At 35.3% G+C, this 12,893-nt stretch overlaps 1 protein-coding gene across 2 annotated transcripts in view; it reads right to left on the bottom strand.

Moving 5' to 3' along the window:
- Nucleotides 1-11,822, bottom strand: part of LOC5571041 (dendritic arbor reduction protein 1) — a 360,327-nt gene extending 348,505 nt beyond the window's left edge. For both annotated transcript variants that reach the window (XM_021843670.1, XM_021843671.1), the window contains exon 1: nucleotides 10,728-11,822. In XM_021843670.1, the coding sequence (XP_021699362.1) occupies nucleotides 10,728-10,781 (54 nt within the window). In that variant the 5' untranslated portion in view covers nucleotides 10,782-11,822. The remainder of the gene's footprint in view (nucleotides 1-10,727) is intronic.
- Between the last annotated feature and the right edge of the window lie 1,071 nt (nucleotides 11,823-12,893).

The raw sequence follows: 12,893 nt of genomic DNA, 5'->3' as shown, positions 1-12,893 counted from the left end.
TCCGTCTTCAATGTACATCTTCGAGAACTCCATACATTAAAAAGTCAATAACAATTGCTAGTAGAGACCGAGATCACCTCTGCAACTCCATGGTTGTCACGGGAAGAAGTTTTGTTTGTGGGAAAGGATCATAGCTGCATGATCAGGATTCACCTTGGTAAGTGATGCGGTTCATGCACCTTAGTTCAAAAAATCACCAACAGTACTCTGAAGACAACGTGAACATACGGTAAGTCGACACTTTTAGCGTCGAACCATTCAAAGCTTATTTTTGTTATGAAAAAAATCAGGCAAAAGGAAAGATATGAGGCTTTAATGTTAACGTGCAAGTGTCTATGTCGACACTTACAGTCACGAACTGTTCATATTTTGTTGAGTTAATTTATTTAAGCAACATTCCCACCGTTGTCATGATAAAAATACGTTTCACAATATATCAAATCAAAGTGTTCGGAATATGAGGCAAAAGTAAGGAAGCGTCCGGAATAAGAATCATGAAAAGACCGCACATGTGTATTTATTTGAAATTATTTAAGTTAAATGAAATCAAAATCGTAATAAACCATGTGTTCAGTGTTTTGAAGACTTGATAATGCGAGAATTATTTATTTTATATGCCTTTTGAGGCGTTATACTTTAGTTGAGTCTGAAGTGGTCGGCGTTAAGTCAGAGTGGACCAAGTACAAAACTTGAAAAAATTGGATTATTCATTAATTAGATGCGAAATTATCTTACCTCCATTTAACTTTGATCAGATTTGATGAATGCTATAAACTGCGAGAGATATGTAACAAATTTACTTTGGATGATCAATAAAAATCCATAAAAGTATGCAGTCAGAGTGGACCAAGTGATTATTACCAGCGCAAATGATAAGTGCGCTGAGAAATGCGAGGAAACAAAAGACATTTCAAGTGATTTGTAAGATTTTTACGCATCAAATGATTCATCTTGTCATGCATCAATAGAAATTCACAAATGTTACTTAATTACTTAATTCGATGCATTTGATTTTGATTATTGACCATTTACCGTATTTGCAAGGGTGGTCAGAAATTATAACAATTTCTGTTCAAACAGTGCTGACCAAGTGTCAAAAAGCAATAAACTGATTAATTACTGCATTTTTTGAGTCGTTTTCAGAGTCAGATGGAAGTTTTTGGTAGTTCTATGGTGCCTGTATGGAATGTCCTAGAACCTGCTTATTGGACCAGTATATTTTTAACGGTACTCCAGTTTTTCACTTGGTCTACTCTGACTGAACGCATATATGAAAATTTCTGGTCTAAACCAGTGCAAAACTTTAATTTTCAAGCTATCGTAATGCCACTGATTTTGGAATTGAAGATATGGATTATTGAAGAATTTAAGATAATGATGTAGAAGGATGTTGACAATCTGTTTATGTCAGAGATATGCACCCAGTTTGACCATGCATTGTTTGATACATGATTGTTATTTTCCTAGAAATTGTTCAGTTAGAGTGAACCAACTCACTGAACGGTGGTCTTTAGTTCAGTCAGAGTGGACCAAGTGCACATAGTCCATCAAAAAATCGTTCTATTTGAGGTTTGAATTACGTTTTTTCATAATTATCATTTCACATTATATTGTTCGAAAGTAACATAAGGATGTGTAGAAATATAGAACCAAAATGTTAACGAGTTGTTAGATTTTAAGCCCATTTTTCTCAATATATTCAAAATGTCACTTGGTCCACTCTGACTTAACGGTGAACAAGTGTCCGTAATATGAATCAAAACGGTATTACTTTAACGCAAAAATATAGAACAACACTTGCTATATAATGAACAACTTTATAATGAATGCTAATTTTATCTAAAAAAGAAGAAGAAGATGCAACAAAAGACTAAGCTGTTTATTCCGAACAGAAACATATGACCTAAATGTTGATGAATTTATGCAATACTTTGTTATATACTTATACTCTATTTATAATCAATGACAAACCACTTCAAACAACTTAACAAATATATTATTCAATTCAATTAATCTAAACAGCTCAGCACATAAGAAAATCAAATTGAAGTGTCAGAACAAGTTTCAGGGAAAAGTAGAGTTCTAATAACAAGAGACTACCTATAATATACCATTGGTAACGAATACACCAGAGATGAAACACATTTATTAATTATATAATATACTTGAGAAGTACCTGAAGTGTTCCTCCTCATAAAACAAATTGTCGGTTAAACATTTTTATTTTGCAACTTTTACAGCTTCAAACACAAAAGCACAAATATACAAACGCTACTTGACATTCGTTGCACATTTAGAAATTATCCATGATATCTAAGCTAATAAAGTTTTGAAATTTTTGTAGATACCATTAGATAACTGTTATATATATTCCAAAATTTTTTGAATTCAGATTCAAATCAGAGTTTAGGTTAGCATATTTTTTATTGAAGAAACCCCTTTTTTCATGAACAAGTCACTTCTAAAGTATGTTACGTTTGATGATTGATGCAAATCATTATGTAATTCACAAAATTATAATCTAAAATTAATCAGAACATCGACCAGAGTTGTAAATATTGCGAGTCTTTATTCAGATTCATTTACTTAATGCATTCCATCATTACTTTAACCGCCAAACAGCGAGTGCGAAAGTATGAATAAAAGTGCAAGATTAGATCGAACCGTGTTGGTGTCTTAAAATCGCTTATTCTTTGATATGCGAAGAATCAGTCCACTAAAGATACTGACTCGATCTCATCAAATAACGCACATTTATTCACGTTCTCGAACTTGCAAAAACTACTGCAGTAGTACAGAGAAGAAAGAAATGAATGTAACCATTCCAATGTATTTGTACATCTCGTTTTGATCATAAATTTACTAAATTGTAAAAAATAAATAGATTTTTGATGAAATTCGAAAATTAAGTATTGTTCTTGCATGAATATATCTTCTTCTTCTTCTTGGCATTAACGTCCTCTCTGGGCAGTAGCGTAGCTAGAGGGGTGCGGTGGGTGCGGTCCGCACCGGGCCCCGAGTTCATAGGGGCCCCCAAATCGTGGTAAGTGTTTCATTTTTTTTAAGACACTACGCGTTAATGCTTCCAGTGGGCTATTTGCCCTTTGGAGGAAGCACCACACTAGACAACGGACTAGCATGCTACGCCCAGTGGCACAGTCAGAAAACATTTCTCTCGAAAAGTTTTCGGCCTGAGGCGGGAATCGAACCCACGCTCCTTAGCACGATGCGGCTAAATGCCTCGGTGACACTAACCGCACGGCTACGAAGCCACACAGCCACATTTACTATAAAGAATTTGATTTCTAGGAAACTAACAGGTTACAAGCAGATGAAAATTCAGTTCGAAAGTGACCTTGATCGGCAATGTGTAGGGCCCCATAATCAATGGTATTGGTAATTAGAAAAGCTTAAATATGTACCTCAAAATTCATTCTCGATAACTCGGTTCAATTTTGAAATTCATACGGATCTACCTAAACGTGCGGGGCCCATAATCGTATCTGAAACTGATTTGGAGGTATGTTACAGACCTCATCGTTTCGGGACATGGTTTGTACATAATCAAGGCAAGTAGAATATCTCTTTATAGAGGCTTAGCCTCTATTTCAATGCAAGGCTCTATATTTAAAGAATCTATTTTGAGGATCTCTATTTTAAGCAATTTTTTGTCTGGTTCTTTAGGAATTTCTCTTCAGATTCCTCGAGAAAAAACTTCAGAAATTTTGATAGTGAATTTTACAAAGATTTCTTCAGGTATACTTCTGGAATCTCATTCAGAAATTTCTCTATTGATTCCAACACCAAGTCTCCCAAAAACCTTCCTCTTTAAAAAAATACTGTACTGTTCATTTGCATTTGAGGATTTTTCAAAGAATTCCTAAGAGAATTCCTATGACAGTAACTCGATTTTTATTTTCGTTACGATAACATAACTCGATTTTTATTTTCGTTACGTTATATCGAGGTTACGTTTTATCGAAGCAAGTTTTTTTGTATCTAAATTTCGTTAAACATGTATACTTTTATAAGAAAATGGATCATGAATTGATGTTATTGACCTAGCAAGCATTTTCAGTCTTTCTTACATATTTTTGCGTGTTTATTTTTTATTTTTCTTCTAATTTTCGTTTTTTATTGTTACGTCTCTATTGCTGCAATCTTTGAAGAAATGTATTCCAGAAATATCTTTGGAGGAATCCTTGAACACTCAGAAAAACTCTGAAAGAAATTTATAAACGAGATCTTTCAGGAACCCTTAAAAAGTTAATGTTGAACCGTCCATTAACAGTTCTAGTAGGCAATTATGGGACTTGAAGAATTTTGTTATGAGGAACACTTGAAATAAATCCTTTTGTTATTTCTTGACATAATTTTAGAATTCCCCAAGAATGCTTTAAAAAATGTATCAATAAATTGATGAAGAAATCATTAGAAAACTCCATTCAAAGAAGAACTAACGTTGAGAGATTTTCCATGGAAAAGTTTCAGAACAAATACGTTGTGAGAGTATCGGCATTATTCCATTAGAATTCTCTGGGGGATCTGGGGATCTTGATAAGATTTTGGACGAATTCCCGCATATATTTTTGTAACACAAAATATCAGTAGGATATTCTATAGATGAATACTTTAAAGATTACTTGGAGAGCCTACTGAAAAAAATCCTAAAGAACTTTCTTAAGAAATTCTTGATAAAATCAAATGGAAGGATTTCGATTCACATTGAATCTTTGAAGAAACTTAAGTGAGCTTAAGCTTGAGCTTGATTGGCCGCCCGTGGATGCTACTCCAGTATCGCCAGATCAGCTGCACTTACACAAGGAACCAACCGAATGAATGCTTGGGACTAACAGGCATCCTCAGTGTATAAGTGCTGGTGATCTTCTATTTTTAGACGACAATGATGCCTGCCACATCAGAATGCAGACCAATGTGGGGAAGAGGGAGGAATCGATGATGCATTCAACTGGCTCCCACGTAGACCGTATATACCAATGCATCTACGCCAGTTCATGCGGGAGTATTTGGATTGGGGAAAAGGCATGGCAGAGAGGTTGCTTTTGTGGTTAGCAGACTGCCTATTAGGGTGCGGCTTATTTTTCAAAAGTTCTCAATACCAAAAATTCGTGTGCTCTACTGAATTTTAATCACATTAAAAGAGAAACCTTAAAATCTGAGCCGAAAATATTAATATTTAGAGGTGGCGTGAGCGTCTTGAAGGTGAATTTTCAAGTTATAAAATATGACCTTCAGTGAAGTACACATAACTTTGTTGTTTTTCAGCCGATTTTGAAACTTTTAGCACCATTATCTTCCAAATTTAATTTATGAGAACTTTGTTGAACACCAAATTTGTCTAAATTCAAAACTTGACTAAGTTAAAAATACTTTTATCAAAATTTTTCCTCATTTTACTATAAAAATCATTTTTGTTTGACCGTAACTTCACAAATACTCGATCGATTTCGAATCTTTTTACATATTTTTGAAGCAAATTTAGTTGTTTTCAAACTGTACATACAACATTCTTTTCTAAAAAATGGTTTTGACTTAGTTATTCAACAAAAACTTCCCCTAAACCGTGATTTTTTAATGAAAGAATCAAATTTCTTTGGATTATTCAATTTTTTTCCGGAAATTGCATTTTTTTCCATCAAACTTAAATTAATAAAGCATCTTGCCTTAATTACGAGTTAAATAGTGCAAATATTTTTTGACAAATGTATCATATATTTGTTTCAAAATTATTTAAAAATTATTGCAAAGTCCTTCCCAAATGTTAAACAAATGAGAAAAAACAGTTTCAGCTTTAGAGATACTATTTAACTGGCAAAAATTTGAAAAAACTGACATTTTTTATTGAAAACAAATGTTTGTGTGCATTTTTTGTTGAATAACTTGGTCAAGACTTTTTTTTGTGATATGTGATGTATGAGAGATTTGAAAACAATTGAATTAACTTAAAAAGCATGTAAAAAGATTTGGAATCGGTTGAGTAATCATGAAGTTATGGTCAAACAAAGTGGAAATTTTTAGTAAAATGAGGAAAAATTTGAAGTAAATTACATTTAACTAAAACTTGTTTCGATTTTAGACAAATTTGATGTTCAACAAAGTTTTCATAAATTTAATTTTGAAGGTATTGATGCTAAAAGTTTTAGAATCGGTTGAAAAGTAACAAAGTTATGTGTACTTCACTGAAGGTCATTTTTTATAACCTGAAAATTCACCTTTAAGACGCTTGCGCCACCTCTAAATGTTAATATTTTTGGCTCAGATTTTGAGGTTTCTCTTTTAATGTGATTAAAATTCAGTAGAGCACACGAATTTTTGGTATTGAGTACTTTTGAAAAATAAGCCGCACCCTACTGCCTATGAATCAGGCGTAAGGAAAGGCATGCGCGTGGAAGAATGGAAGCGTTAGGGAAACAGTTTCTTGTCCGTCTCTGGTTCTAGCGTTTGCTATGAACGAATAGTTTGAGTGTGATAGATTTAGAATGGAAGATAGAAGCAAGTGAGAGATATACAACTACAAAGGACGAGGAAAGGGACGGGCTTGGGATTGAACACATGACCTTCTGCTTATGAAGCAGAAGCGGTAGCCATCAGACAACCAACACCGTCCTGAATCTTTGAAGAAACTTAAGTAGTACATAAAATGAAGAAAGAATTGAAGAAACTAAAGTAGTGTATTGAATGGTTCTTGCATGAATATTTACAGAATGTACTGCAGAAATTCGTAATTAATTTACTGACGATATTTCGAGAAGATTGTTTTTTAGGTTTTTGGACGAATACATGTACGAGTTTTTAGAATATTTGCTAGGGCATTTCAAAAAGTTTTACTGGATAGTTCTTCGAAAAAGTCGCTGGAATGATTCATGAAAAACTGCTGGAATAATTTATTAAATTTCTTTTCTTCGGAAAAATTAAAGTGTCGTAGGCAGGATGGTTTGAAGAATTTATAGTTGAATCTTCTTTATATCCTGTTTATATCCTGAGGAAATTATTTGGTGAAATTCTTGATCAAAGGCACAGAAGAATTCATAGATATATTTGAAAAAGAAACTATTGGATAAATTCAAAATCCTTGAATTTTAAATCTCTAGAATTCGAAATTCTTTACAAACAGTTCTTGGACATATTCTGGATAAAATCCTGGAGGAATATAATTACAATTTTCTTATGAAATTTCTCAAGAAATCCTTGGGACGGGAATCCGTTAAGCCAATACTGATCAAATGTTTCTAGAAACTCTTGGAGCAATCTCTGAAATCGCTTTGAAAAAAAATCTGGCGGAATCCCTGGAATTATTTTTGAAGAATATCTCAGAAGTTTTATACATGAATATCAGGAGGATTAACTAGTGGAATTCCTACAAGATCACTGTCGCAATTAAAAAAAAATCTCTAAGAACTCTATATTCTTTAATTCCCGAAGTAATCTTAGGGACAATCTCTGGAGTAATTTCTGAAGGAATTCACTGGTTAACGGTTCTGAACGATGATTTGAAAGAAATTCTAGAAAATCCTTTAAGAAAATACTATTTGAAATCTTAAAGATATTATAAACAGGAATCTTGGTGGAAGTTATGAGAAAACGTAAAATCATTGTAAACATTTCTGGAGTACTTTTTTTCTTGAACAATTTCAGGAATATTTTTAAAGGAATTCATGCTCAATTCATGCTGGAATCTCTAAGGTAACTTTTATGGTTATCCTTAGGAGAATTCTACATTGAATTTATTAGGGTTTATTAATTTTTAGGAAGTTCGTGAAAATCACAAAATGAACTCTTGAGAAAATCTTTGGTGTTCATTTTGTAATTAGTTGAAGCAAACTTTGGGCATAATTTAAGACTTTTCTTCCATCAAGAATTTCAAAATCGAACAAAACACAAAATTCGGGAAGTGTCAAAATTACGCTAGAATTCCCTATTTAAGCTGTATATGAATCATTGCTTTCCACAGCTGCTCCGCAAGCTAATATACCGTTTCGATTCATATTACGGACAGCTTCTAATTCCGGACACTCTACTTTGTATGGGAAACATTTCACACGAAATGTTTCAATTTTTGCCGTTCAAAAGTTCTCACTTCCCAGGCTTGTTTTAATAAGATTTTTCCATAAAAATGTATGCAAATTTTTAATGCCCAATTGCCTTAGACATCTCTTTAGTGGTTCGACAAGTTCTATCGATGATTTGACTTTTCTATTAATGATTATCATGAGCTGTCCAGCATTCGAAACAAAATGTCCAGAATATGAGTCAAAAGTGAGGAAGCGTCGGGAATAAGAATCATGAAAAGGCCATACATTTTGATTTATTTAAAATAATTCAACTTGCGAAAGCGTTTCCTTTACCCATCATTCTAAAGTTAAGAGTTTCCGACGCTCGATAACCCTGAGGAATCATACAGAATGATTTATTTTGTATGCTCTATGTTGAGTTATAATTCACTGAAAGCTTAAGTGTCCGTAATATGAATCAAAACGGTATCAACTTCCATGGCAATTTCCTGGAAGTCCTCTCGATAATTTTAAGTAAATCAATGTATTTTTGAACCAGAATTAAAAAGAAGAACTGTAGGCTCATTAACCCGTATAGGTCTGAGTGAAAGCAAAAATTCTAAAACCCTCACCACTCAGCGAATTCTTAATGGATTCAAGTGATTTTTTGTCAGTATACTGGCACATATATCTAGTTTCTAGAAGTGGATAGAAGAACGCGGAAATATTCCTGTGGTCAAAGTTATTCCGGTGGATCACTGGGTCAGGTCGGGTGAGAAGGGTACTGTGCGTATGTGCCCCTTGAGGTAGGCAAATTTCAAGTACCAGATTTTTTCCGGAATCGGTTATAATGTGGCCACTACATGACGGAATTTTAAGAAAATTGCATCAGTGTAAACCTTTTGAGGAACGATTGAATTGGATAACTATGAGTATTGCATTTGATGTATCCTACAAATGACCATTTTTGGGTCCTGAGACGCTTTAAACTTACGATAAAGTGGCCAATTTGTATCTGAACATCTGTGACAAGCTTATGGGAATGCAATTTAGTGCACAATTATGTTTGATTTCTTCTCTTCGAGAATTGAAACGAATTAGTATCCAACAAATCTATAGCCGGTTCTTCCAGGCATTACGTCTGAATGACCACATCCGGTATATTTTAAACGATGCAAAACTCTTCATTTACAATGTTGAATGTCAATTCTTAATGATTTATGCAAATTAAAATGATTGTTATTGCAAATAAATAAAGGTAACTTTGCATGTCCCAAAAAATAGCCCTTTTTTACCCGACTTGACCCAGTGACCCACCAGAATAACTCCGGTCATAGGAATATTTCCGAGTTCCTCTGGCCACTTCTAGAAACTAGATATGTGGGCCAGTGAACTGACAAAAATTCATTTGAATCCGTTAAGAATTCTCTGAGCGGTGAGGGTTTCAGTATTTTTGCTTCCACTCAGGCCTATATGGGTTAACGGACATTTGTGTCATTTATCGACTACAACAACATTATCAACATATCAAAATAAGTTCCATCATTTTAGGCATAATTCTATAAAAGCTATTTGGTCATCGTTTATTTCAACAGTTGATTTCACATTAGCGTTCGCATTTGAACGGCGTTCACACTATTTTTCTGAGGGCCCCTAAATGGAACACCGCACCGGGCCCCAAAAACCCTAGCTACGCCACTGTCTCTGGGACAGAGCCTACTTCTCAGCTTAGTGTTCCTATGAGCACTTCCACAGTTATTAACTGAGAGCTTTCTTTGCCAAAGTTGCCATTTTCGCATTCGTATATCACAGCATGCACGATGATACTCTATGCCCAGGGAAGTCAAGGAAATTTCCATTACGAAAAGATCCTGGACCGACCGGGATTCGAACCCAGACACCTTCAGCATGGCTTTGCTTTGTAACCGCGGACACTAACCATTCGGCTTAGGAAGGCCCATAAATATATCTACATTTCGAAAAAAAAAAAGGACCACCAAAAACGATTTTGCAATCAAAATTTGTTTGTTTAATTTAATAAAATTAACGACAACTAAGAAGAATACATAATTTTACTAGGAAATTACATACTTGTATATGTATTCAGAGGTTCGTCGTGTTTTTGATTTTGAAATAACTCAACAATTTTCTCAAAAGTAGCGGTAATGTGCAATTATCGAGTATTGTAAAAATAGGTGACCAACCAGCTGAATAAAAAAAATATCTGAAGCATTTGTTTTAACTTTTTGTTAATCTTTCAGAAAACAAATTTTAGTTTTTTAGCAAACGAGAAACCAGTACTTGTGTTAAAATTATAAAACATGCAACATTGCAGTTTAAAATTAAATTTAAAGTGGAAAAATCTGATCAATTCAACCCTGTCATTGCTTCAAAGGTAAGAAAATTTAAAAAGCATTTCCTAAAAAACTGAACTGTCTAAAATATGATTGAAATTGTCAACATTTTTTTTTATTTGTAGAATAAATTATGAAACAAATTTCCTTTATTCATACAAACTGAAAACTTTTCCACAACATGAATAACATAACTTTACTTGGCTTTGTAGAAACGCCACGGTAATCAAATTTATCAGTAAATGCTAAACATATGTAATTCGTGTTTTATCTTATGTATGCTGTAGTTTTTCATTATCATTCTACTATCACCGCAAAAGCTATGTGTCCCTCATAACCAAATCTTCATCTGAGTACATACCTGCATTACCCAAAAGCTTGGCGACGGCACGATCTGGTCACCTATTGTATCCATAAAATTCAAACCGCCTGATTGGAACGGTCGTCTCCTCCTCCTAGCTGGGTTCTCTCGAAGCACCACGCAGCTTTTCAAAAATGTTTCGTTCCCAGAGATCAAACTAAAACTAGACACAATACAGTGCCTGCGCCAACTAATTTGGAACACCACTTGTCACTGAGCAACAACTGATCATCAATTGATCTTCGCACAATCCTTTCTTGTCTTCTCAGTTTTTCAAAGGTCTTCCTCTAATTTCTTCTCACACTCTTTTTGATGACGACAGCATTCATCCGACCGCCAGACTCTCGGTCAGAGTTTTGGTTCTACTTTCATTTATCATCGGCAGCGCATGAAATCACATAATTGATCCATGAATAGCTACACTCGTTCCCCCTTTTTTTCTCTATTCAATTCACGGTGTTGCCCAAAAGCGTATTATGTACTATCAATCACCGGCTCGTTTTCTTGTTTTATGCTCAATTATCACACCGGCCAGTCGGTATTAGGCCTCGTCGTTGAGAATCAATAACATCAAACTATCTTCGCTAGCACATCACCTCAAATCGTATTTAATAATCGTGAATAATTGCTGGAACTAAATTGGTCCACACAAGGAGCGGGATGAGCACCAGAAATCTACACTCGTCGAGGGAGGTCCCCGTCGTCAGTAACTACAAAGCCAACAACCGTAGCCAATAAGGCGCTACAGCTAGGTCTTCGGTATAATGCACTTGAGCTTCTCTCACGTTGATCTAGATCAAGTTTACTTCCTCGCGTGGAACACACCACATCAAGCAACAGCAGAAGCAGAGCACATGTATCAGCCCGATCGACGTCGTTAATTGGACGCGTGGGTGGATGCGAATGTCAACTCCCTCACTAAGCCACTTCTCTCACACGAAGCGCGCCGGAGCACCAAACCAAGCTTAACGAGCAGCGCACGAGACTTGAACGCAAGTAAAGAACGGAAAGAATCTACTCTGGACGACGAAGCTTTGGATCAGCAAAGCACACACGTATTAACTCACCGATAGTCAACACGATACTGAGTCCCGGTGAGCCGCCGCAAATGCTTCGCAGGTCCTCGCGCAACGAACGATTTTCTCCATCGGCAGTAAAGTGAGAGGTAACGGCGGCTCGATTTACTCCGGCGGCTAACTACGACCTGAGCCGAAACTCTGCCTTACCTGTTCAGCCCCTTTCATTAGCGGGGGCTCTTTTTTACTCTCACATGTTTTCGAATTTTTATCCCTCGCTCTTTTCCTTTCAGGCATTCCTAACCATGGGAAGGAGCGAGCACACTACAGTTCAAAACGAAACTTCATTCATGCTTCAGAGCAGTCGGCCGGTGATCTACCAACCTACCGACAATACGATGATGATGATTCGCTGCGTGAAGGTGGAAAGAATGTACGCCTCGCGCTCACTACCCTGCAAGGAGCCATAATGTGCTGGCTGTGTGGTCCCCATAAAATTTTTGCATATTTTGTGCTCTTCTATATCTTTCTTCGGGTTTTTGCTTCCACTTGTTTGACGAATCTAAGACGTTCAAACGGTGAGCTTTACTTTCTGTTCAACGATGGCCGGTGAGATTAGAAGATTATATAACCAGTGCTAGAAAGGAGTTCGCCGTTGAAAAGTTGGTCGATGTCTGCAAGTGCAAGATCTTTGTGAACCATTTCATGGGAACGAGATATTTATTCTTTGCTTTTGCTAGTTAATAATACTTGAAGTATTTCATATTATGATTTCGCAAATTTCCACCTTTCTCAAGCTCGTGATAGCTACAAAAAAAGTTTTATAGAAGTCTATCGAAATACTTAATCAGAAAAAAAAGAAACAGCCTAATAGACAAATGCCATGATGAAACATGAAAAAACACAAGTGTAAACTAAACACATGTTAAGTTGAGAAATGCAAACAAATAAAAAATGAAAATTGCACTACAACAATAAAAACCAAACACGAAAATGATAAAAATAATCAAACAACTTAAAAGCAAAACATATAGAAAGCCAGCCGGATTTTGACAACAAAACGTGAGTTGTATGTTGCTTAATTTGGGAGTAGCCAATTTGGAGATTATTTGTTAACCTTCCCTTCTTATTCTTTTTCTTCTTGGCATTA

This window comes from Aedes aegypti, chromosome 2, assembly GCF_002204515.2.
Source record: "Aedes aegypti strain LVP_AGWG chromosome 2, AaegL5.0 Primary Assembly, whole genome shotgun sequence".
NCBI classification, from domain to species: Eukaryota; Metazoa; Arthropoda; class Insecta; order Diptera; family Culicidae; genus Aedes; species Aedes aegypti.
Note: the sequence above shows the minus strand (reverse complement) of the source record. Positions and strands in the feature narration are given on the sequence as shown.